Source organism: Dromiciops gliroides, chromosome 6 (genome assembly GCF_019393635.1).
Source record: "Dromiciops gliroides isolate mDroGli1 chromosome 6, mDroGli1.pri, whole genome shotgun sequence".
NCBI classification, from domain to species: Eukaryota; Metazoa; Chordata; class Mammalia; order Microbiotheria; family Microbiotheriidae; genus Dromiciops; species Dromiciops gliroides.
The window spans coordinates 124,217,526-124,243,539 of NC_057866.1; the positions used below are offsets into that span (position 1 = coordinate 124,217,526).

The window sequence follows — 26,014 nt, forward strand, 5'->3', positions numbered from 1 at the left end:
ATCTTCATATATGTATATGAAGGGTCACTAGAGAGAAGATAACAGCCTGTAACCTCTCTCTATTAAGGTTAGTGTAAGAGGAAGTAGTCTAAAACTAACATGAGGAATTTAATTAATTGTATAACCTATTTCCTAACAATGGGGTTTGTTAAAATTTCGGTGGGTTGCCACAGAAAGTTAAGGTACCTCCTTTTAGGAAGTCTTTTAAAAGTTTTCTTTTTATGAGGTGGTATAATATAGTTATGTCAGAAATTGGAAATTTAGACTAGTTGAAGACTCAGGGCCTTTTTAGTCCTGTGCATTATAAGTATTTCATATAGGTACTGTAAATAACTAAGATTTTCCATGAGGAGTACAGTAATGGTGCAAATTTCTTTTTAAACGAAATTAAAAGCTATACTAAGTGCTTTGCCTTTTTTTTTTTTAATAGTTCCTTGGGATTGTGCTATCAGCCTTAAGTGCTTTAGATCTTTGCTCGTAATATATTTATAAATTAAGACTTTTAAAGTAAATTCTGACATATCTAAACTTCTCAGATTATTTTTTAAAGTGGTAAATATTTCTTTGCTTATGTCTCATCTAAAATATCAGAACAATAATAGGTCTCTGGCGTAAAAATAGGGATTTATGTTTCATATATGGAAAAGGTAAGGCATTGAAATTGAATTTGTCAGACTAATAAAATGGGCTATGTGTGGTGCTGAAAATAAGACCGGGTCTCCTGATTCCTAATTAGTGTTTTATGTTCTAGACAAGATTACCTTATAAAATGTCATAGTACCATTTTTTTTTTTAAATTCAGGGGTTCTTTTGCTGTCCAGTACAAACAATAGAAGAATATTTGTTTCCAGAAAAATTGAATGATATTCAATAACTTGATTTTAACTCCTTCCATTATATGTTGACACCCTATTAATTAATTTTTCTTATTTTATGATTGAATACAGGTTTTCCTCCTCCCCCAGGAGCTCCTCCTCCATCTCTTATACCAACAATAGAAAGGTAAAGAAGAATGGATTGTATAAAGTACTAGTTGATGGTTGGTGACTATAGGCAGATTGAGATTTCTAGCAAAACCTTTTTTATATCTTGGAATTGGTTTTTACCTAAAATATTAGTTTGCTTTATATACAAATACTTAGCAATAAATTTCTTATATTTCTTTAAGAGAACTATTCCTACAATCATACACCAAAATTTCCCCCAAAAAACAGAAAGGATATTATTTCTATTAAAATTTAATGTGGGGGCGGCTAGGTGGCGCAGTGGATAAAGCACCAGCCCTGGATTCAGGAGTACCTGAGTTCAAATCCGGCCTCAGACACTTGACACTTACCAGCTGTGTGACCCTGGGCAAGTCACTTAACCCCCATTGCCCCGCAAAAAAAAAAAAAAATTAATGTGATAATTACTTTGTTGAATTTGACAAGTATACTTTTATGGTTTTCTCAGTTCCTGACTTAATACTATTACTGTTACCATAATCTCTGCGTATGGGAGTGTAAAGGAAGCATTAGCATAGACTGAACCATGAGAAATACCCTGACCTACCTTGTAGCTGCAGTTTTCTACCTAACAAAAAGGGAGACTTACCAGGCAAAAGCAAGAATAAGTGGAGATGCTACTAATCCTCTCCTTGCTTTTCTTTATTGATTCCTTAACAAGGAATGGGTCTCCAAACTATTCCCTGAAGAAGGAGCTAGATAATGAGAAATTCTCTTGGAGGGGATAAGTACTCTTACCTTGGAAAGATCTAGAAATAAAGCATCATGGTGCATAGCTGGGTTGGGTGGGCCCTAGTTACAGTTTCCTCAGCAATATGGCAGCTGGATGCCAAGGAACCAAACAGTAAGAAACAGATCTATATCTATATCTCCTATATCTTGTGGTAAAATCTTATCAACCAATTTGTTTAGCTCCTCTTGAACAAAAATTATATCTCTGGACATAATGAATTAGGTTTATTTCCATACTTTAAATGTTATCAATTAAGAACAAATTTGTAACAGTAAATTGTTAAATATTTCCAATAGATATTTGACATTAAAATTCTATTGCTTCTTTTATTTTTGATTTTCCATATATCTTGCCTTTATATTGAAGTTAGTAAAACTGAATAATTAACATGAATCTATTGGAATTAATAAAGTTTTTGTTTTTTTTTCCAATAGTGGGCATTCTTCTGGATATGACAGTCGTTCTGCTCGTGCATTTCCATATGGCAATGGTAAGTTTTTTAGTTTCCTAAGATTTAATTTAAACTTGTGAAAACACATAAACATGTTATAAAAATTTTAAAGGCTTCCATTACACAAAGCATTGAAAAAAAACATTGAACATAGAGAAAATTTATTTACATAGTAATCTAGCATGTTAGGTAGTAAAATGCTTTCAAACTAAGCATAATATGTCCTTTTTTTTCTAGCATGGTAAAATAATTTTTAGGTAGTCTGATTGGTATGGCACTGAATAAGTAAATTAATTTAGGTAGAATTGTTATTTTTATTATATTAGCTCAACCTATCTATGAGAAGTTGAAATTTTTCCAATTATTTAGAACTGATTTTATTTGTGTGAAAATTGTTTTGTAATTGTGTTCATTCATAGAGTTCCTGGGTTTGTCTTGGCAGGTAGACTCCCAAGTATTTTATATGGTCTACAATTACTTTTTAAAAAATTTCTTTTTCTATCTATTGCTGCTGAGCTTTGTTGGTCATGTATAGAAATGCTGATGATTTATGTGGATTTATTTTATATCCTGCAACTTTGCTAAAGTTCTTGTTTCAAGTAATTTTTTAGTTGATTCTTTAGGATTCTCTAAGTATACCAGCATATCACCTGCAAAGAGTGATAGTTTTGTTTCCTCCTTGCCTGTTCTAATTCCTTTAATTCCTTTTTCTTCTCTTACTGCTAAAGCTAATATTTCTAGTACAGTATTAAATAATAGAGGTAATAACGAACATCCCTGCTTTTACCCCTGATCTTATTGGGAATGCCTCTCATATCCCCATTATATATAATGTTTGCTGATGGTTTTAGGTAGATACTGCTTATTATTTTAAGTAAAGCTCCACCTATTTCTCTGTTCTCTAGTGTTTTGAGTTGTTTTTTTTGATGGGGCAGTGAGGGTTAAGTGACTCACCCAGGGTCACACAGGTAGTAAGTGTCACGTGTCTGAGGCTGGATTTGAACTCAGTTCTTCCTGAATCTACAATCAGTGCTTTATACACTGTGCCACCTAGCTGTCCGCCTCTAGTGTTTTTAATAGGAATGAATGGTGTATTTTGTCAAAAGGTATCTCTGCCTCTATTGAGATAATCATATGATTTTTTTTTTTATGGTGGGGCAATGAGGGTTAAGTGACTTGCCATGGGTCACACAACTAGTAAGTGTCAAATATCTGAGGGCCTCCTGAATCCAGAGCTGTTGCTTTATCCACTGAGCCACCTAGCTGCCCCCAATAATCATGTGATTTTGATTAATTTTGTTATTAATGTGGTTGATTATGTTGATAGTTTTCTTAATGTTGAGCTAGCCCTGCATTCCTGACTCACCTGGTCATAGTGTATTGTCCTGGTGATGAATTGCTATATACCCTTGCTAATATTTTATTTAATATTTTTGCATCAATATTCATTAGGGAAATTGGTCTATAATTTTCTTTCTGTTTTGGCTCTGCCTTGTTTAGGTATCAACACCATATTTGTGTCATAAAAGGAATTTGATAGAACTCCTTCACCTATTTTTCCAAATAATTTATATAGTATTAGAATTAATTGTTCTTTAAATGTTTCATAGAATTCACTTGTAAACCCATATGGCCCTGGAGGTTTTTTTCTTAGGGAGCTCATTGATGGCTTGTTCAATTTCTTTTTCTAAAATGGGCATAATATGTCACCTAGCAGTGTGCTTCCTGCCAAATGGGCAAATGGTATTTGGGATGCAATTATCAACAATTTTGTATAAATAAAGCAAAGTATCACTATTTAATTGTGATCATAAAGTCAATTAAAAACATATATAGGTGATGTTTCTGAAGGGCAGTATGTGAAATAAGGCAGAAAAAGGGAATGTTGGAACAAGGTTGTAGAGGACTTTAAGTACCATTCTGAGTTTATATTTTAGTCAATCAATAAGCATTTTTTTTTTTTTGAGGCAATTGGGGTTAAGTGATTTGCCCAGGATCACACAGCTAGCTAGTAAGTGTTAAGTGTTTGAGGCCGGACTTGAACTCAGGTCCTCCTGGCTCCAGGGCCGGTGCTCTATCCACCGCGCCACCTAGCTGCCCCAATAAGCATTTATTGAATGCTTATTATGTGCCAGGCACTTTAATAAACTCTGGGGATGTAAAAATCGATCAGAACAGTGTCTGCCCTTAAGGAACTCAGTGTCTAATGGCGAGAGAACAATCAAACGGATATTTACAAACAAACTCTATGAGATAAATAGGAAATAATTAATAGAGGGAGGGCATTATCATTATGAAGTTGGGAAATATTTCTTATAGGAGATAAGATTTTAGTTGGGACTTAAAGGAATCCAGGAGGAGATGAGGAGGGAGATTACTTAGCCAGAGAAAATGGCCAGAGTAAAAAGGAAGATTGAAGAGGCCAGTGTCTCTGCTTCTAAGAGTACATCTTGGGGAGTATGTTGTAAGAAGACTAGAAAGGTGTTAGTAGAGGAGATGTTAGGCTGTGATGGGCTTTGAATACTAAAAGGTAGGTTTTATGTTTGATCCTGGAGGTAAGGAGCCACTGGAAGTTACTGAGTTGGGGGACTGATAGACTTGAGTTATTACATGAATGGCACATGGATTGGAGTGGGGAGAGACGAGGCAGACAGAGCCACCAATAGTCTAGGTGTAAGGTGAAGACCTACACTAGGGTGGTGGCAGTCAGAGGAAAGAAAAGGCCATTTCAAGAGAGATTGCAGAGGTAAAATATTTTTCATTTTTTTTTTACTTAGAATTTTATTTTTTCCCAATTACATGTTAAAAACATTTTTAATGTCCATTTTTTAAAACTTTGTGTTCCAAATTCTCTTCTTCCCCCCTCTCTAAGAAGGCAAGCACTTCAATATAAGTTATATATCTGTAGTCATGCAGAACATTTCTGTATTAGTCAGGTTGTTTTTTTAAGTTTTAAAAACATTTTAACTTAAAGTTTTGAGTTCCAAATTCTATTCCTCCTTCAGTCCCTTCCCCCCCCCCCCCGAAACAGTAAGCAGTCAGATATAGATTATATATGTACAATTATGTAAAACATTTCCATAGTAGTCATTTTGTATAAGAAGACTCAAATGAAAGAAAAAAATGAAACAAAGTGAAAAAATAGCATGTTTCAATTTGTATTCAATCTATCAGTTATTTCTTTGGCAGTGGATAGTATGCTTCATCATTAGTCCTTTGGGATGTCTTAGATCCTTGTATTGCTGAGAAAAGCTAAGTCATTCATTCAAAGTTTTCAGCAAACAGTATTGCCTTAGGACTAGGATCCAGGATCCCCATTTAGGTTTTGCATCCTCTTACCACAAGTGTCCTCCAGTCTTCTATCCTGAGCCCATTTCTCTTCTCCCTTAGTACTTCACTCAGTGATCTTATCAGCTCCCATGGAGTTAATTATCATGTCTGTTCTATGCTGAGGATTCTCAAATCTATTTTTCTTCTCCCAGCTTCTCTGCTGACTTCTAATCTTGAATATCCAACTGGCTCTCAGACATCTCAAACTAGATGTCCTGGAGACAGCTTAAGCTAAACACATTCAAAACAGAACTGGGGGGGGGGGGCAGCTAGGTGGCACAGTGGACAAAGCACCTGCCCTGGATTCAGGAGCACCGGAGTTCAAATATGACCTAAGGCACTTGACACTTACTAGCTGTGTGACTCTGGACAAGTCACTTAACCTTCATTGCCCCACCCCAAACCAAAGCAAAACAAAAAACCATAGAACTCATTATCTTTCCCCCAACCCTTCATACATCTTCCCAAATACTGGAGAGGGCAATACCATCCTCCCAGTCTCTCAGACTTGCAAGCAAGGAGCCATCCAAATTCCTTACTTTCTCACCCTCCCAGGGCCAATCAATCTTACCTCTGCAAAACCTGGGAAGACTTACATGAACTGACCCATAGTGAAGTGAACAGAACCAGGAGTGGTGATCACATGAAAGCAGAGGGAATGAATGTGAAAGATGTTTTGAAGATAGGTTTGGTGGCATATTTTTAGATTTATTTTCTCTCTGTATGTCTGTGGGTTTATTATATGTTTGTTAAAATGTCGATAATCTATAAACAAAAAAATTAAAGCTAAGTCCAATGTCTGTCAGTGTCATTATTAAAAGTATATATCTTGGATAGAGCACTGACCCTGGAGTTAGGAGTACCTGAGTTCAAATCCAGCCTCAGACACTTAACACTTACTAACTGTGTGACCCTGGGCAAGTCACTTAACCCCAATTGCCTCACTAAAAAAAAAAAAAAAGTATATATCTTCACCATGGCCAAAATGTATATTCCAAAGAGATCATAAAAATGGGGATAGGACCCATGTGTTCAGAACTATTTATAGCTACTCTTTGTGGTGGCAAAGAATTAGACATTGGGAGGATGCTCATCAATTGAGGAATAGCTAAACAAATTTTGGCATATGAATATAATGGAATACTATTGTGTTGTAAGAAATGATGAGTAGGCAGATTTCAGGAAAATCTTTAAAGATTTACCTGAACTGATGCTGAGTGAAGTGAGCAGAACCAAGAGAACATTGTACATAGTGCCAACAACATTGTGTGATGTCATCTGTGATAGACTTAGCTGTTCTCAGCAATACATTGATTCAAGACAATGTCAAAAGACTCATGATGGAAAATTCGTTCCACATCCAGTGGAATCCAATCTGAATGCAGATTGGAGAATAAATAGTATTTTCACTTTTGTTTTTGTTTCTTCCTTCTTTTTTTTTTTCTGTTTTGTTCTGATTCTTCTCTCACAGTATGACTAGTGTAGAAATAATGTTTAACACGATTGTAAGTTATAACTATATCAGATTGCTGGCTTCAGGAGAGGGGAGGGAGAGAAATTTGAAACTCAAAATCTTACAAAAATGAATGTTGAAAACTATCTTTACATGTAATTGGAAAAAATAAAATATATATTTTTTAAAAGTATATATCCTCAACCATGAACAGTAAACCACAAAAGTAGAAATACATGCTCTCAGTCTCAGTCACTTCTCAACAGTTTTGCTTAGCTGTTTTTAGGAATGTGCTTTGTGAAGGGGTTGTATGCTTTTTGGGACATGTCAGAACAGTAATGAAAGTAGACTATTGAAATGAGAGGCAGCATGTCACAAACACTGCCTAACATAGTGACCTCAGGCAGAACAGGTGTAAATGTGCATTTGTGCACTGGAGTCCCCTATAGCAATGAAATCACAGATCTGGTCATCTCCTCTTCCCCCCCCCCCAATAGTTATAATAACCCTGCTTATGGACCAGTGTGTTCTCCTTTTGCCCTTATATTTTAGGCAATGCTTTGTGTAGTATTTACACTGTGTGTGCAGTAAACCTCTGACAAAGTATGAGCTCCTCAGTAGAGTATTCAGTGGCCTTTCTTCAATTCTTTGCCAACCCTCAGCAAATTGGGTAACAGGACAGAGAAGTTTTTTTCCGGAGACCATTTATTTAGTGTGTAATGGCCTTTCCCTGTGTAACTTTCTGAGTAACAGTCTTCCTTATATAATTCTACCTGAATATTAGAATCTCTTGACAGTGACCTACACATAGGGCAGGTAACGTGTTAACTAAATTGACTTAGTGGGATTCTTGTTCACATTGTGTTTTCTTTTCAAATCCCTGATTGCTTCCGTGACTACTTTCTTGACCTCCTTCGCCCCTTGCCTTCAGCATCCATGCTCTCTAGAAAAACAATATTCCTTTATTTCAGGGCCTCAAATACATTATCTAATTGATGTAAAAATTTCATTCCTTATTGGTGTTTGAACATTGACTTAGCTGTGTCACTTTGACTTTGGCCACAACCTTCTTCTAGAAGTCTTTAAGTGGTTTTTTGATTTTTTTAAAAATTTCCCTAAAGCATTTTACTGTAATGGAGGAAACACTAAACTTGGAGTCAGGAAAGTTGAGCTTTGGAGTTTTAATGTTGATTAGCTAGTTGACCTTTGGCAAATTACATAATCTCTTTTTCCTTATAAGGAAAATGGTGATGATAACACTTGCTCTATATGTGCTCTAGTGTAGATAGAGCTTTTGTAAACCTTAAAGTACTCCAGATATGAATTAGCATTCCCAGTTTAGAATTATTAGTCCCTGACAGTGTTTTCCACTTGACTCAATGTACTTTGTTTTTTACATTCTATTGTTTTCCAAATAGATCCTTCCTCCCTACTCAGTGAACCTTGCTTTGAAACAAAAAATTGAATAAACAACAGCTTAGCAAAATCAACTGACAACTCAAGTTTCTAACAGTAAATCCTAAGCAGTTTTAACTTCTTAATAAATTTTCCCTTTCTTGCACTTAACTGTCTTTGCAAGGGCCTTCATCCCAGGTTTTGGCCTAGAGTTTATCTCCCTTAGCTGCTAGTGCTTTCTTCCTCCAGTCTTACCTTAATCTGTTTCATATGCATTTTTATATACATCTGGGTGGTGTGTGTGTTTGTCATTTCATTGGGTCTCCATTTTCTTCTATGTAAAATGAAAGTGTTGGACAAGATAAACTTTAAAGTCCTTTCCATTCTAAATCTGTTATCTTGTGATTAATCAGTTAACCTTTCTTAAGTACCTCCCACTATGCTAGGTGTAAATGGAAATAGGCCTTGTGCAGGGCACACAGATAGTAAACGACAAATCAGTATTCAAACCCAAGTCTTCTGACTCCAGCTCCAGGACTTTTTCCAGTGGACCTTGATGCCTTCATTTTTAACTATGTTTATATTATCATGAGTTGGGTAAAGATAATAGATCAAATTGAGAATTGAATTATCTAATTTTTGTTTAGCTGTAGAGATTCAGGGGATGTAGGGAAAGGCAATGATTTGGAGTTGGGAGGACCTGAATTTGGCTGCCACTTCATAAATGTAGTAGCTATATGACTCCTGGCAAACTGAGTACCAGTTTCCTTGTCTGAAGTCATGGAAATAAGGTTGAATTGGGTAGGCATTTATTATGGGTAACCTTTTTTCCTTCAGAATCATTATGTTGACATGTTTATCCTTTCATCTGAGGATTTTAAAATATTAAAATCATAATATTGGAGTTGGAAGGACTGTCAAAATAATTTATTCCCAATTTCCTTATTTTATGAAAAAAATTGAGGGAAGGGGAACTTCTATTTTGTTGTCTGTGGTAAACTAGCTAGGAATAGAGCAAAGACTAGAACTTAGAGGTTCCCTGGCACTATACCCCCCTATTTGTCAAATGTTAAATGAGGACTGCTTTTAAAGAAGAAAAGGATTTTAAAGAATTTGGTTTGGTTTGTGCATTTGTTTCTAAAGCTAATGGAAAGAGATCATCTTTTTTATAGTTGTCCATTGCAGTTGAGAGAAGTCAGGTTAGAAAAGTCAAATTCTGTACTTCCAAAAGATTATGCAAATGTCTGCCATAACCCTCCAAAGTCTATTTTTGTCCTCATCATCATAGGAATTTATGATGCCCTCCATAGGAAACCTCTAATCAATGAGATATAAATCTAGAAATGGAAGGAACCCTGGACACTTTCTAGTCCTACCCCTTATTTGATAGGTGAGGAGACAGACTCTGGAAGAAGTGACTTGCCCAATTTAGACAGTATCTTGGGATTTGAACCCAGGGTTTCTGACTTCAGGGCCAGTACTCTTTCCACCTTACTATCTTCTTCCATGAGCCCACGGTACTTTCTCTACTTTACTACCTTTCTGGTCTCACACCTCAAATCTCTTCTACCTTTGTCCCATTGTGGCTCATTCTTTGCCAAACCCCACCCCTGCATTATTTCCACCATCTGCCACTGCTCCTCACTTGTGCTAAACAGTGATAGAAATCACCATCCACCTCCTTTGCTCCCACTCACATGCTGCTGAGCAGAGAGAAGTCAAGCAGCTGGTTTGATTGGATCCAGCTGGAAATTGGTTCACTCACCTACTGGGACCTCACTAATTGGTCTCCTGGTCACACCCCATTCCGCAAAGCTGTTCTAAGTCTTTGCTTCCCATCCCCAGACATTAGCTTGAAGTCTTGCATAAACTTAGCTTTTTTTGTTTTTTGTTTTTTCATGGAGGTCAAATGTTATTTAAAATTTAAGGTAAAAGTGAAAGATGTACCCTAAACTTGGGTTAAATAGAGAGGTATGTGTTTTTAATTTATGCTTTTGTTTTAATATCTCATTGATTTTCATTTCTGACCTTCACCAAATCTACTACCCAGAGTGTACTTTGTAACAAAGAATAAAAAAGAATTTTTTTAAAAAAGGTGAAAACCACCTAAAACCACATCTAGAATGTGCAATACTTCATACCTGTAGTTCCTTCTCCTCCTTTCCTCCCTCAACAAAGAGAGCCCACGCTTGGTCATTATCATTTGCTTAAACTTTAAAGTGATTTTTATGTAAATGTGTATGATTTCTCAAGGATCCTGTTTCTATAGGAATCAGTTGTTGGATGAAAGGGGTTTAAATTGTTATATTAAAATTGAAAGATTGAAAATTTCTATTTTGAGGCCTGTCATTTTAAGTGGGATTTTTCTTAACCTTTGAGAACTTAGCCCAAAAGTTCAATTTATCTAAAATTTTTTCTAAATGCTCCTCTTGGTTGTCTTGCTATAAATTATAGCTAGATACAGTACAGATTTATTTCTGTAAGCAGCACATCCAAGCTGTCTATTATGTAATGGTGTTTAGTAAACTTGTTGGCAAACAACTGTAACCATCTGTTTTGGAGCTTAGAATTAGATTTTAATCGTTGATGGCCCAATTCTATAAATATTTGTAATTATTTCTGTGAAAATATAAGGTAGGGTGTGTGTGTGTGTGTGTGTGAGACTGAAGTTGTCTGTGACTATTGGGTGTTTACTATTAGTTATTTACAACTGAAAAAGTCATTGTTAAAAGTATTTATGTCTAGATCTACATTGGCTTAAATTATTTGAATTAAAAGAAATTTCCTTTAGAGAAAGGGATACTGAAGGGTTTTTATGCCTGATTGAGAAAACTAAATTAATACTTGAAGAAGTTGTTTTACTGACTTAAAATAGAGAATTCTAAATGGAGATTAAAAATTGAGAGAAAGGGGACAGCTAGGTGGTGCAGTGGATGGAGCACCAGCCCTGGAGTCAGGAGTACCTGGGTTCGGATCCGGCCTCAGACACTTAGCACTTCCTGGCTGTGTGACCCTGGGCAAGTCACTTAATAACCCCATTGCCTCACTAAAAAGAAAGAAAGAAAGAAGAAAGAAAGAAAGAAAGAAAGAAAGGAAAGAAAGAAAGAAAGAAAGAAAGAAAGAAAGAAAAAGTGAGAGAAAGTAACAGAGGAATATCTTTCAATAAAAAACATTTGCACAGAAAAGTACAAATAAAACCAAAGTGCATTTAGGAGTTAAAGATCAGATTCTTAGCAAATAGAATGATCAAGTTAATTGCATATTATAATTTGTTTACGGTATAAACATGCATTCTTATCTGTTTAGGTATATTCAACATTATATACATTTTCATTTCAGAATAAATCTTAATTGTTTAATTTTGAATTTAGTTTTGTGTTTTTTCTAATGTTTATTTGTGAAGAGGCTAATGTGTTTTTCTAACTACCTTAAATTCTTTTATTGTGCCTTTTAATTAAGTTTGTTAATTAAACATTCCCATCTTTTAGAAGAGAGATGTTAAAATTCTGAGAGACATTTTTCTGGCTTTTGATTGACATCAGATTTTTAGAGTTCAGTAATAAAATAGCCTGTTATATAAAGCCAGTGGATATAATAGTTGGCTAGTAGAGTTAGGAGTTTTATTATATCTGAGTAGATACATCTCTGGACAATAATAAAGCTTCCCATATGAGCCTAAAGAGCACACATGGGTTTGGGGGTTTTTTTCCCCCCTTTCCAAGTCATGTCCTGCTATCAGGTAGTGTGTGCTTCAGTATTTAAAAGATCGTTAATTTCATCAGTTCTGTTACTCCCTCCACATCACAGAACATTAACCCAGAATAGAACTTATTAGGTAGTCCTTCAGAGTTGCTATGTCTGAAAAATTAATTATACTACACAGCCTGTCTGGTGATATCTCTTCAAACCTAGAAAGACTGAGTCTTAGATGACAAATTATAGACCAAGTTCTCTATTTGATAAATAGGGATAGTGAAATAGAAAGTGTCACTTTTCCAGGTCCTCCTAGTTATTAAAAAGTGGAAAAGCTGAAATTTGAATCCAAGTCTTCTGTTTGTTTTTTGTTTGTTTGTTTGTTTGTTTTGGTGAGGCAATTGGGGTTAAGTGACTTGCCCAGGGTCACACAGCTAGTAAGTGTCTGAGGCCGGATTTGAACTCAGGTACTCCTGAATCCAGGGCCGGTGCTTATCCACTGCGCCATCTAGCTGCCCCCCAAGTCTTCTTCTGATTACAAATCTAGTGTTCTTTTCACTAAGATATCCACCTTCTTTGAGGACTCTCATAGATGTCATTAGTCTATAGAACATTCTTCACTCGCTGTCAGCATAGCTTCTGTTTCCTCTTAAGAATGAGAAGGTAGAAGTATATTTAGACTTATTGGGAGAGAGGAAAGAGGAGTGTATACATTTGCTCTGAAAATAGTTTATCTCAGTTGTTTACGGTTATCATGGACTAAACAAAACCGCGGTGTATTAATAGAATTTATTAATATAATCCACTGCGGCTAGGTGGCGCAGTGGATAAAGCACCAGCCTTGGATTCAGGAGGACCTGAGTTCAAATACGGCCTCAGACACTTGACACTTACTAGCTGTGTGACCCTGGGCAAGTCACTTAACCCTCATTATTCTTAAAGAGAAAGTTTCACAAAATGAGCGTAAAATTTTTTAATTGCTCTTTAATGATCTAGATGGAGAGGATCTTTATTTTTAGAGATTATATTTAGTATAGATAGCTCTCTACAGGTTTGCAAAGCATTTTATTTACAATAACATTATGAAATGCATTATGTAAATATTGCTATCACAACTTTACAAAAAAGGAAACTTAGATTCAGCTATTGAGTGGCACAGTTGAAATTTTAACCCCATGTCATCTGAGTCCAGTTGTAGTATTCTTCCCGCTACACTATTCTGTCTGGTAAAAAATCATTTAACTGCAAACCAGTGCATCATAAGATTTATTTAACTGAATTTTAATTTCTGTATTCATCTGTTAAAATAAATGGGTAAGTATCAGCAAAACAACATGTTATTATGGTTTCCAAAAAATTTAGCAATGGAATTCATACTAGTGTCAAGAATGTTATCCCATCTATTTAAACACTACAGGGAAATGTGATTTTTTTAATGTTGATCTTGACATGCACTGCATGATCATAGATTACCCAAGAAAGGTTTTTTTTTCCCTCCAAGAAAGTTTAAAATATGTTCTTCATATGTTGTACTAAAGCAGGATTTGAAGTTTTAGAAAAGGAGAAAAATCCCAATATATTTTTGGTGAATTCTAAGTCAACTAGAAAATTTAATTCCTTGGGTATTATAATTAAGCAGAGTTTTTCTCCACATAGCAAACATCTCAAAACAGCTCTACTAAATAAATTTTCCCAAATGTTTAAGTGTTTAATTTGGTCTTTATATTAATAATTTCATGGGGGGGGGGCGCAGGGCAATGAGGGTTAAGTGACTTGCCCAGGGTCACACAGCTAGTAAGTGTCAAGTGTCTGAGGCTGGATTTGAACTCAGGTCCTCCTGAATCCAGGGCTAGTGCTCTATCCACTGTGCCACCTAGCTGCCCCCAATAATTTCATCTTAAGTTGTATTGGTTTTCTCAACTACATTAGACTTTGGGAAGAGAAAAGGAAGGGGTCATGTGATTTTTCTGAAGAGATTTTAGAAGGTTTTGGGGGGAGGTTTTTTGTTTGTTTTTGTTTTGTTATTTTTTGGCTTTTGGTGAGGCAGTTGGGGTTAAGTGACTTGCCCAGGGTCACACAGCTAGTAAGTGTTAAGTGTCTGAGGTCAGATTTGAACTCAAGTCCTCTGGAATCCAGGGCTGGTGCTCTATTCACTGCACCACCTAACTGCCCCCCCCCCGTCTTTTTTTAAAGAAGTTTTTGAATTAGAAAATACTTCTATTTATGTGTTTTTTAAAAATTTAAGCATAATTTTTTGGAAAACAAATGAAAGATTTAATAGGTTTTTGTTTTGTTAGCTTAGTTGTTTTCTTAGTACTTCTTGGTTAACTTAAGTTTAATTTTTAAAAATTATTCAGTAATCTCTTTTTTGAAGATAGAATTTTATAGTAGTTCTGATAATCTCCATTTCCCCAAAATTTACATCTGTAAAAGACCAAATGAATAATATTCTTGGGTGGTGTTCCTAATTTAAGACAATTCCACAAATGGGCTTTTGGTCTGGGTGCTAAGTCTAAAATTCAGGAACTAAATGATTTTCCAAGGGAAAAAAAAAACAATCTCAGAAACAGGGAAAGGTAGTCATGTGATTTTTAGGGCATTTGTTCCCAACTCAGGTCAAAACCCAACTTAAGTTCAGCAGGGATATATTCTACAAAAGAAACCTGGAGCTTATGCACAGTGAATGAAAGCCCTAGTGAGCAGGACTGCCTCCTCCTAGCCTGTTTATTTCTTTCAAACTTTTAACTGACTTGATACAGGTATGGTGGTAGCTGAGGGAACTTGGCTTCCTGTTTCTCCATGAACCAAGTGGTCATCTTTAGTGCTTCTGCCTGTCAAAGTTATCATCAAAATCAGTACCAACCAACAACATATTTTTGGTTGTCAGGTAATAAAGAGGGAAATAGGGGACTCATGAGAAACAAAAAGTATGTCTATAAAACCTTAAAAGAAATCAAGATGAAATCCAGTGGAGATCATTGTCCTTGTAGTTTACTAAGGTAGCAGTTATAATATAATACAGGCTATTCTCCATTTGCCAAATCTTGCCATTTCTACCTCTGAAAAATCTTTATCAGATACTCTCTCCTCACACAGATGGTACAGAGGCTCTCATTACCTCTCATCTAGATTTTTGTAATAGTCTCCTAACTGGTCTCCCTGTCCCAAATCTCTCCCTATTCAAGTTTCATCCTCAGCTGCCAAAGTGATTTTTCCATGCCGTTCCCCTCTTTAATAGTGGCTCCCCCATCACTTTTAGGATAAAATACAAACAAGCCTTTCACAACCTGATTTTAACCTAACAACTTTATTTGAGCAAGGTGGGCCAAAAATCACAATGTTTTAATAAAAAAAAACTTTGAAATTTATTTTTTCATGATTTTTCACACATAATGTAAATTCATTTCCTTTTTACATATATTGTATATGTTGCTATGTTATTGTAAGTTTAAAAAAATTAAGGCGTTATTAAATATTGAAACCCCTTTATGACTTTTTGCTCCCTTGGTACTTTCTACTTCCCCATTCCCATGCCACCCCCACCCAATACAACTAAACTGTTGTTTGCTCTTTCACATACAACACTCCATTGATTACCTTTGCTCTGACCACCTTCCATGCCTGGAATTTACTCCCTCACCATCCTTCCTTCCTTCAAGATGCAACTCAAGTTTGACATTCTAAGTGAAACCTTGCCAGATACTCCCACCTGTGAATACTTACCTGTTTTACACTGTGTTAAAGACTTTGTATTTATTGAGTAAATATATTCTTTGTGTACACACACACACACACACACACACACACACACACACACACACACACACATATGATGTGTGCATACATACATAGTGGTGCACACATACTTTTTTCCCTAGAATAATGGAGTTAGCATATAAATGCCTTGAAAATAAGAATAGTTTCATTCTTTGTATTTAAATGCATATTGTCTAGTGCATATAACAAGTGGCATATAAGTACGTGCTTAACTCATTGGTCGATTGGAAAAGATTTGACAGTTATAGTGTGCCACAGGATGAATTTGAGGTGGTAATATATTGCTAATTATTTTTAAACCATTTTAAAATTTTATATTGTATCTTTATCAGATTATAAGACAATTTTTTTTTCAGTTAGAATAAAACTAAACACACATACACATGGGTAATTTTATTTATTTATTTTCCACAAAAATCCTGAAAAGCTACAGGGGCCAGGAATTTGCAACAGAGGTAATAAACAAGCTGAAAATAAGCTCTTTTGAGAAAACTTAAGGTATTTGGGATGATTTTTCTGAGAATAAGAAGGGTAGAGGAAAATGTAATAATGATAGCAATAAAGAGAAAGTTGGCCACTCTATAGTGAACTGAACATAGACCAGTTAGCTTGTCCTATCCTTTTGGGAGACCTGTGATTTTTAAGTAGTCTCCATACTTTCTGTCTTCAAAATCAATATTTTGTTTATATACAAATAATGTTTTCTTTTGATTATTTTTTTCTTCACTTCTAGATTTTCTTTCGCATCTATATATTTGGATTTCCAGTCAGTTCTCTCCTATTTCTTTGGTGAAATTTGCCTCTGGAATCAAGGTTTTCCATTCCACTCATCATTTCTACTGTGCATGCCATAAATTCTATTTACATGATTCTTAGTTCTGTCTTGAACCATTAAGGAACATCTTGTTCTGGTTCCATTGCTGTCTTGGGAATCCAGAGGGACTTCTGCCTCATCAGATATCTTTGTTTTACAACATTTAAAGATTTTTGCATCTGTTTAACCTGGAGACTGTGTTTTCTCCTTGGTTTATCTGTTTGTGCTCAAAGTTCTTTACTCATTTTCTTCCTCCTGAGATCTATGGTATCCATAGTCCCCTTTTTCTCACTTTCTGACTCTCCCCTTTATTAGCAATTTTCTTAGGAACTAAAATTCAAATCTGTCTCAGCTTCTTGTGCAGTTCAGGCTTTACCAGCCTCAGTCTTTGCCCTAAGTGACTTCTGCAGGGACAGAACTAAACTTGGCTGGGTGTTAATAAATCTTTTCCTTCATACCCGGTGAAGACTCCCTTGATGGTGCCCAGCCCCAGGTGTCTCTGTTCCTCTCACATGCACCACTAGCACACTGCAGCCCTCAGCATGCCTCCTCTTAAAGGACTGAGTTCTCTTAAAGCTGTCTTTTGACAGGTTGGTTGTTATGGGGTTGAATAAGTAAATTAATTTAGGTAGCATTGTCATTTCTATCATATTGATTCAGCCTAACCACAAGCAATTAATACTGCTTGTGTAAAAGGGATTTTTAGTTGTATTCGTATAGTTTGTGTTTCTTGGTAGGGACACTCTACAGTCTTATACATTCTGCAGTTTGTTTTAAATGGAATTTCTCACAAGATCTTCTGCTGAGTTTTATTGGCATTATATAGAAATGCTGATGATTTTTATGGATTTATTTTATATCCTGCAGTTTTGCTAAAGTTATCGTTTCATTAAATTTTTGGTTTACTTTCTAGGATTCTTTAGGTATACCATCGTATCATCTGCAGAAAGTGATTTTTGTTTCTAATTTACCTCTGTTCCCTCAATTTTGATTTTTTTGTTATCTTAGTACAATATGTATAACAGTATAATATAATATAGCATTTCTAGTATTATGACAAATAGAAATGGCAACAGTGGACATTCTTGTTTCACCCCTAATTTCATTGGAGGATTCTAATTTATCCCCATTACATATATAATGCTAATTCTTGGTTTTAGACATATACTATTTATAATTGCTTATCTTAGGGTTTTGTCTCTTTTTTAAAACAGAAATAGGTATATTTTATCAGAAGATTTTTTTCTTGCACCTCTTGATAAAATAAATCATGGGGTTTTCTAGCTTTTGTTATTAGTATGATTAATTAATTTATAGTTTTCCTAATATTAAACCAACACTGAATTCTTGGTATATGTACAGTCCAGTCATGGTGTATACAGTCTTTGTGATATGTCTATCTTTGTTGCTTAAATTTTATTTTAAGATTTTGTATCTATATTCATTAGGAATATTATTCTTTTTTTTTTTCTTGGTGGGACTTGTCCAGAGTCACACAGCTAGTGTCAAATGTTTGAGGTCAGATTTGAACTCAGGTCCTGAATCCAGGGCCAGTGCTTTTATCCACTGCGCCACCTAGGTGCCTCCAGGAATACTATTTTAAAGTTTTCTTTGTTGACTCTGGTATATTAAGACAATATTTGTGTCATAAAGGAAACTTGGTAGGGTTGCTTTTGCTGTTTTTGCAAGAAGTTTATGTAATATTGGAATTAATTGTTCTTTGAATGTTCATTAGAATTTGCTTATGAATCCATCTGGTCCTGGGGTTTTTTCCTGTTTCATAAAATCTATCCCTTCCCTATCCACCCACCCCCAAATCTACATGTCAGTTCAGGTTCATTGACATTTAGAAGCTTGTGATAGCTCTTCTACTACCAGCAAATTTATAAGTGGCAATTCACAGAAGCATACATGGAAAATTTTTGAAGGTTGAAACATATTGTGGCTGGGAAATATCCCAATGGTAAATAAGCACTTAGAATTTGTTTTCTTCAAGAGCATTCTTATTAAATTTGCAGCAAAAAGTTTAAGCTTGCCTCATACTTTAATATAATAGCATATCTGGGGGGTTTTTTCTCTGCCAAAAAAAATATATGTGTATGTATACATACCAGTCTGTTCAAACATTAGTCTTTTGTTTTCAGTATATTAACCTTTGTTTCTAATTATTTCATTTTCTTTTAGTTGCTTTTCCTCATCTTCCTGGTTCTGCCCCTTCATGGCCTAGTCTTGTTGATACCACCAAACAGTGGGACTACTATGCCCGGAGAGAGAAAGATAGAGAACGAGAGAGAGAACGAGATCGAGAAAGAGATCGCGACCGTGATAGGGAAAGAGAACGTACCAGAGAGAGAGAGAGAGAACGTGACCACAGCCCGACGCCAAGTGTTTTCAACAGGTTTGTTGAGTATACCTTAATTTATACCTAATGTTATATACATCAGAGTTTAAATCCAAATAAACAACTAAAAGTTTTGGAGGGAGAATGAAAAATCCCAAACGGAAACTTTAAAACTTGTATTAAAAATTTCTTAAGTATCTTTTACATGATGGGCACCAATCTACATACTTAGGTTACCCAGACTAAAATAGAACAGATACTGCCTTCAAGGAGCTTACATTCTGTTGGCGGAGAGGGGAGACTGGGAGCTGGAAATAATGTGTATGCAAGTGAATATATATATATATATATATATATATATATATAAAATATATATTTCAGGGAGAAAAACGTTAGAGACTGCAGCAATCAGGTCCTATTTCTTTTGAGGGCACCACCATCCTCCCCATTACCTAGCTTCCTAGTCTTCCAGTAGCATCCTTGATAACTTTGTCCCTTGTTATCTAAAACCATCAGTGTCAGATTTTGTCAGTCCCCATGACCTCTCTCATATCCATCCTGTTTTCTCCATGCATATCTTCTGCACTACTTCAGAACCTCTTCATGTTCTGTTACCCAGTAGTTGCTGTTCTTTTCAGTGTACTTTTTCTCTAATTTGCTATCTCCACACCTCCTAGAATACTCTTCCAAGGCACAGCTCTGGCTGTGCAATTCCTCAGAATGCTCAGACTACCAAAGATTACCCATGGCCTACAAGATAAAACAGAAACACCATCACTTCTCATTTAAGGCTTGCCATAGGCAGGGTCCCACTTATTCTTAGGCTTTTGAGTACTGTAGTCCTCATTAAAAACTTTACATTCCACAAACCACTTCTGCCCATTTCCTGAACTCAGTCCAGTCCCAGCTTCTATGTATCTGTATAAGCTCTTTCCTAGAATTCATTCCCTCCTCATAATCCTCGTTTTTAAAGCTGTGATTTGAGCACTGATAGTATCCAAGATATTATTCTACCATCATCAGTGACAAAATTTTATAAGTGAAATACATTTATAATAGTATCTTTGTTTTATAAAATAAATTTTATTCACATCTTTTATTTATGAGAAAGAATATGAGAAAAATGTATTAGTACCTCAAAAAAATTCTAAAAATATATGCAATATCCATAGGTACTGAGCTCTCACTTACGCAAGAGAGTGGTGTGTCTTTTCATATCTCTTTTTGGTGACCATGCTTGTTCTTTATAAATTTGTAATGTTCATTGTTAGTTATTTTATGTCTTCCCATGCTTCTCTGTACTCATCATTTCTTATAGCCCAATAATATTCCATTGCATTCCCATTCTATAATTTGTTTAGCTATTCCCTAGACAGTTTGTATCTATTTTGCTTCCAGTTCTTTGCTATTACAAAAAGTGTGGCTGTGTATAAATGCCTTCATCTATTTGGAGATTTTATTTTTTGTCATTGATCCCCTTGGTGTTTATTTCTAGCATTGGAATCTCTGGAACAGAGTGTATAGCTATTTTAGTAACTTAATTTGCATAATTCCAAATTACTTTCTAAAATGGTGGGACACTTTTTCAAGGGGGTTGTGGAGGAGTGAAATACTTATCTGGTAGGTACATAGCAAGTTTATCTGACATGTAAGGTAAGAGAATAAAGTGGAAAGAGAAGTATTTGCATTTTTGTGAATCAAAGTTTGTTGTCCATAGCTGGTTTTCTACTGGAAATCTGAAACAGAATATTTGTCCTCTTTTTGTTAGAATAACTGCTGTCCATGTGTTACTTAGGAACAATGGGAAATTCTCAGAGCACTTTTGAGGGCCTGTCCATTTTTTGTTTGTATTTTTATTGAAATAACTTTATTTTAAAAGAGTTTTTGTTTGTTTTTTTAATGTCCTTCTTAAACTTTGGGTTCCAAATTCCCTTTCTCCATTTTATTCCCTCCCCCCAGCCACTGAGAAGACAGGCAATAGGATATCAATTATACATGTGAAATTATTTTAAATATTTATATATTATCCAAATATTTCAAAAAGGTGGGGAGGATTATACTTCAGTTAGCACTGAGAGTTCCTCTGTTGTCTCTCTCTTTGGAGGTGGATGACATTTTTTCATCATGAGTCCTTTGGAATTATCTTGAAACATTGTATTGATCAGAGTAGACAAGTCTTTCACAGTTGATCATCATTACAAAATTGCACAAAAATCTCTGTTCTTCTCGCTTCACTTTGCATGAGTTCATATAGGTTTGATCATGTTTTTCTGAAGCCATCTCCCTCTTCATTTCTTATAGCACAGTAGTACTCTCACAATCATATGTTACACCTTGTTCAACTATTTCTCAGTTCATGAGCATTCCCTTGATTTCCAATTCTTTGATCTCTTTGGGATATAGACCTAGTAGGAGTATTACTTAGTCAAAGGGTATATAGTTCTGTAGTTCCTTGTGCCTATTTCCAGATTGATCTCCAGAATGGTTGAATCAGTTCACTACTCTACCAACAGTTCATTTGTGTTCCTATTTTTCCCTCATCCCCTGCAGCATTTGTCATTTCTCATAGGTATGAGGTAGTACCTCAGAATTGTATTCATTTGTCTTTCTCTAATCGATAGTGATTTAGAGAATTTTTTTCATGACTATAGGTAACTTTGATTTTTCCTTCTGAAAAACTACCTGTATCATTTGACTATTTATCAATTGGGGAATGGCTCTTATTTTTTTTCTTTCCTTTTTTAGTGACGCAATTGGGGTTAAGTGACTTGCCCAGGGTCACACAGCTAGTAAGCATTAAGTGTCTGAGGTCAGATTTGAACTCAAGTCCTCCTGAATCCAGGGCTGGTGCTTCATCCACTGCGCCACCTAGCTGCCCCTCTTATTTTTTTCTAAATTTGACTCTATTCTATACTTAATACATATTTAAGAAATGAGGGCTTTATTAGAGAAATTTGCTGTAAAATTTTTTGATATTACTTCATTTTCTATATCAGGGCTTCTTAAATTTTTCCCACTCATGAACCCTTTTTGCCCAAGAAATTTTTATGCAACCCTGGATATATATATATATAGGTGTATAAAATGGCCATATACAGCCATTTACTGTTGCAAGTTTTTTCCTGATCCCATATGAGGTCACAACCCACAGTTTAAGAAGCTTTGGTCTGTGTTACTTTTTAACAAAATGTTTCCATGATTATCCTTTTTAATTAACTTTATTTTTGCTTTTGCTTTGATCAAAGAAAAAGAAAAAGGATGACCTACATGTACAAGAATATTTCTTTATAGCAGCTCTTTCTGTGGGTGGCAAAGAATTGGAAATCAAGGGAATGCTTATCAACTAGGGAAAGGTTTGGACAAGGTGTGGGGCATATGATTGTGAGAGTACTACTGTGCTATAAGAAATGAAGAGGGAATGGTTTCTGAAAAACACAGCAAGATCATTACTTTGATCATGATTGTTACCTCTGCCTTCTTTTAGTTCAGCCTGAAGCATATTAGATTCTGCTCCAACTCTTTTAACTCTGTTGTCTTTGTGTTTCAAATGTGTCTCTTGTAAACTACATATTGTCGGATGGTGGTTTCTAATCCATTCTGTTATCTACTTCCATTTTATGGGTGAGGTCATCCATTCACATTCTTCAGTTATGGTTACTATTTCTTTCCATCCATTTTCTTCTGTTTTTTTCATCTCTTTTTATGCTATCCCTCCTCAGAAGTCTGTTATGCTTCTACCTACTTCCTCCCTTAATCTTTCATCCCTTTTATCACACACTCTGCTCTACACACACACACACACACACACACACACACACACACACACACACACACACCTCCCTTATCCCCACCCCCCTCCTATTTCCCTATTGGGTTGTTATTTGTCCTTCTCGAAGAGAACCATGACATCAGGGGTGATGCCATGACTTGCAGTGAATTGGATTTAAATGAGGCAAGACTGTGCCTCATTTCTCTCCTGCAGAGCCATCTGGGTTCAGTGGCAAGATTACATCAGGACAACTAGAGATGGCCCAGATGCAGTGGGAGAGCTTGGCCTTTTAAGCCTTTCACAGGTCTCAGTTTGCCCAAGGCAATGCCTACCTAGTGATTAAGACTAGATAAGAAATGAGACAAAGAAAGGCCTCTTTTATTAAGTCAAAAAGAAGATAGATAGATAGATAAATAAATAAACAAATGGGGGGGGGCAGCAGGGGAGACCCTTAGAATTTCTGCCCAAAATAGAATCAGTGGCTATATAGACTAACTCTAAGCCCTCCAGAAGCCAAATGAGGCTTGAGCCGAGACCGATCAAAGAGAACCAGTCATTTGGGTTTAAAGGAGTGGTCCTTAGAAGAAATCTATCCCAAGACATTTTACGGTATTTTGGCAGACAAACATTTTCCTACCCTGTCGTCCCATCCCTTCTCAAAAGTCTGTTTTGCTTCTACCTGCTGCCTCCCTTAATCGTGCCCCCACCACCACCACACACACACACATACACCCTTCTTTCTCTTATCCCTACCTCCTCCTATTTCCCTGTTGGGTGAGCTATATTTCTATACCCAACTCCGTGTGTGTGTGTGTGTGTGTGTGTGTGTGTGTGTGTGTGTGTGTGTGTGTGTGTGTGTGTGTGTGTGTGTTCTTCTCTCTATGAACCAATTATAATGAATGTGAGGTTCAAGCATTGCCTGCCACCCCCACCTCCCATTTCCTCCTCCACTGTAAAAGTTCTTCCTTGTATGCCTCTTTTATGTGAGGAAAATTTCCCCATTCTACCTCTCCCTTCTCCCAGTGCATTCCTCTTTTTCACCCCTTAATTTTATTTTTAATTCCAACATAATTGATTAACATTCATGCCCTCTATGTAAACTCCTTTTAACATCCCTAATAATGATAAAGTTCTTAGGAGTTACATAGGAATGTAAAGAATTTAACTTTGAGACCCTTATGATTACTCTTTCATGTTACCTTTTTATGCTCTCTTGAATCTTGGTGTTGAATGTCAGATTTTCTATTCAGCTCTGGTCTTTCATCAGGGATGCTTGAAAGTCCTCTATTCATTAAATACTCTCATTTTTCCTCATGAAGGAGTATTCTCATTTTTACTAGTAGGTTGTTTTTTGTTATAATCCTACCTCCTTTGCCTTCAGAAATATCACATTCTAAGCCTTCTACTTCTTTAATGTGGACATTGCTAAATCTTGTGTGAGCCTGACTGTGGCTCTATCATATTTGAATTTTTTTCTTTCTGGCTGCTTGCAATATTTCTCCTTGACCTGAGACCTTGGAGTTTAGGTATAGTATTCCTGAGAGTTCTCTTTTGAAATCTCTTTCAGGAGGTGATCAGTGGATTCTTTCAGTTTCTGTTTTACCTTCTAGATCTAAGATATCAGAGAGAGCAGTTTTCCTTGATAATTTCTTGAAATATGTCTAGGCTCACTCTTTCATTGTGGCCTTCAGGTAATCCATTAATTCTTAAATTCTTTCTCCTGATCTCTTTTCCAGGTCAGTTGTTTTCCCAGTGAGATTACATTTTCTTCTATTTATTTTTCATTCTTTTGACTTTGTTTTCTTGTTTCTGATGTTTCATGAAATGATTAGCCTCAGCTTGCCCAATTTTGATTTAAGGAATTATTTTCTTTAGTCATATTTTGTACTTCCTTTTTCCATGGAAATATAAATGTCCAGCATATAATAGGTGCTTAATTATAAATTTAATATTATTCATTTTGGATATGGAATTATAAAACTATAATACTTTCTCATGCTTTACTAAAATTTAACATTACCAGCCCACCACTGTCTCTCACCTGGACTACAAACTATAGTGTCTTCTGTGTTGAAGGAATAATAATAATTTCTTTCCAAAGAGAAAGGGGGCGGTGACCAGGATGAGTTCGGTCTAGTCTCTGACCCCCCCACCTCTGTGGCCTTGACCATGGCAGGGAGTTTTTCTGCACCTCTGAAAAATTGGAAGGAGAAAGCTTCAGACAGTTCTTTCAGCTCTAGATTGATGGTCCACTTAGAATCATAGACGCCCTACTCTCTGTCAGAAAAATCTCTTATCTCATTGGAAAATTGAATCCTAATTTGAAAATATAAATGCTTTATTTCCTCCATATAGCACAGTGCCTGGCATATAGTAGACACTTAAGAAATATTTGTTATTAAATTATGCATATATTTTTTGTCTGTTTCATGTTGCTAGAATCACCACAAACATAATAAATGGACATTGTCTGTGAAGTTCAATGCTTGTATTTCTAAGAGGATCAGTTAGTTAATCAAACTTGATTCAGTCATAATTCTTATTAAGTTAGTTTAGAAATAAACCCACTGTCTATGAAATGTGCAGTTCATAAGCAAAGAGTTTAACTTTAATATAATGAAAACAGAAATCATATATTTCCATGGAGTTACATGTTTTCAGTATGTACGAATAATGCAAATACTTGCAGTTGCAAAGTTGCATTGGTGAGGAAGAGGACTGAAAAAAATCTCAAGTGGTAATTTAATTTTCAGTATAAAAAATAGACAATTATATTAAGCCAATTTGAGAAAAGTTTAATCTTTAGGTTCCTGAGATGCAGTAATACCAGTCCAGTGTTTACCTATTCTAGAAGTACTCAGGGCATGATTTAAAAAAAAAAATGTTTAGAGCCACAGAGGGAGAAATGTGAGAGTACTATGTAGGTTTGAATTTTCTCCAGATTATAAAACATACTTTAAAGGTCCAAATGAAGTACAAGAAAATGCAGTTCTTTTCTGAAAAACAGACATTATATTGATAGGGGCATATAGTATGTGTTGTATTACAAATTACAGGGTCAGTGTTTTAAGAAGTCCAGACCAGTTGTAACATCTGTTTTCAGGCAGCTAAATTGAGGACCAGAAAGAAGCTGGTCATTCTAGGTGCTTGAAATGAGCTATAATGACTTCCAGGCCCAGAGAAACTTCTGTGTAGCTGCCAGAGTTATCAGTAAAAAGGGTGGGAGAAGAGGCCTTGGGGTTTTGTGTGTGGGA

The 26,014-nt window shown here is 35.7% G+C and overlaps 1 protein-coding gene across 1 annotated transcript in view; it reads left to right on the top strand.

Moving 5' to 3' along the window:
• The window catches only part of FIP1L1 (factor interacting with PAPOLA and CPSF1), a 95,332-nt gene that overhangs the window by 62,848 nt on the left and 6,470 nt on the right, over positions 1 to 26,014 (top strand). The window contains 4 exon segments of the mRNA XM_043970099.1: positions 948 to 1,002; positions 2,172 to 2,227; positions 16,570 to 16,649; positions 18,835 to 19,048. Of these exon segments, the coding sequence (XP_043826034.1) occupies positions 948 to 1,002; positions 2,172 to 2,227; positions 16,570 to 16,649; positions 18,835 to 19,048 (405 nt within the window).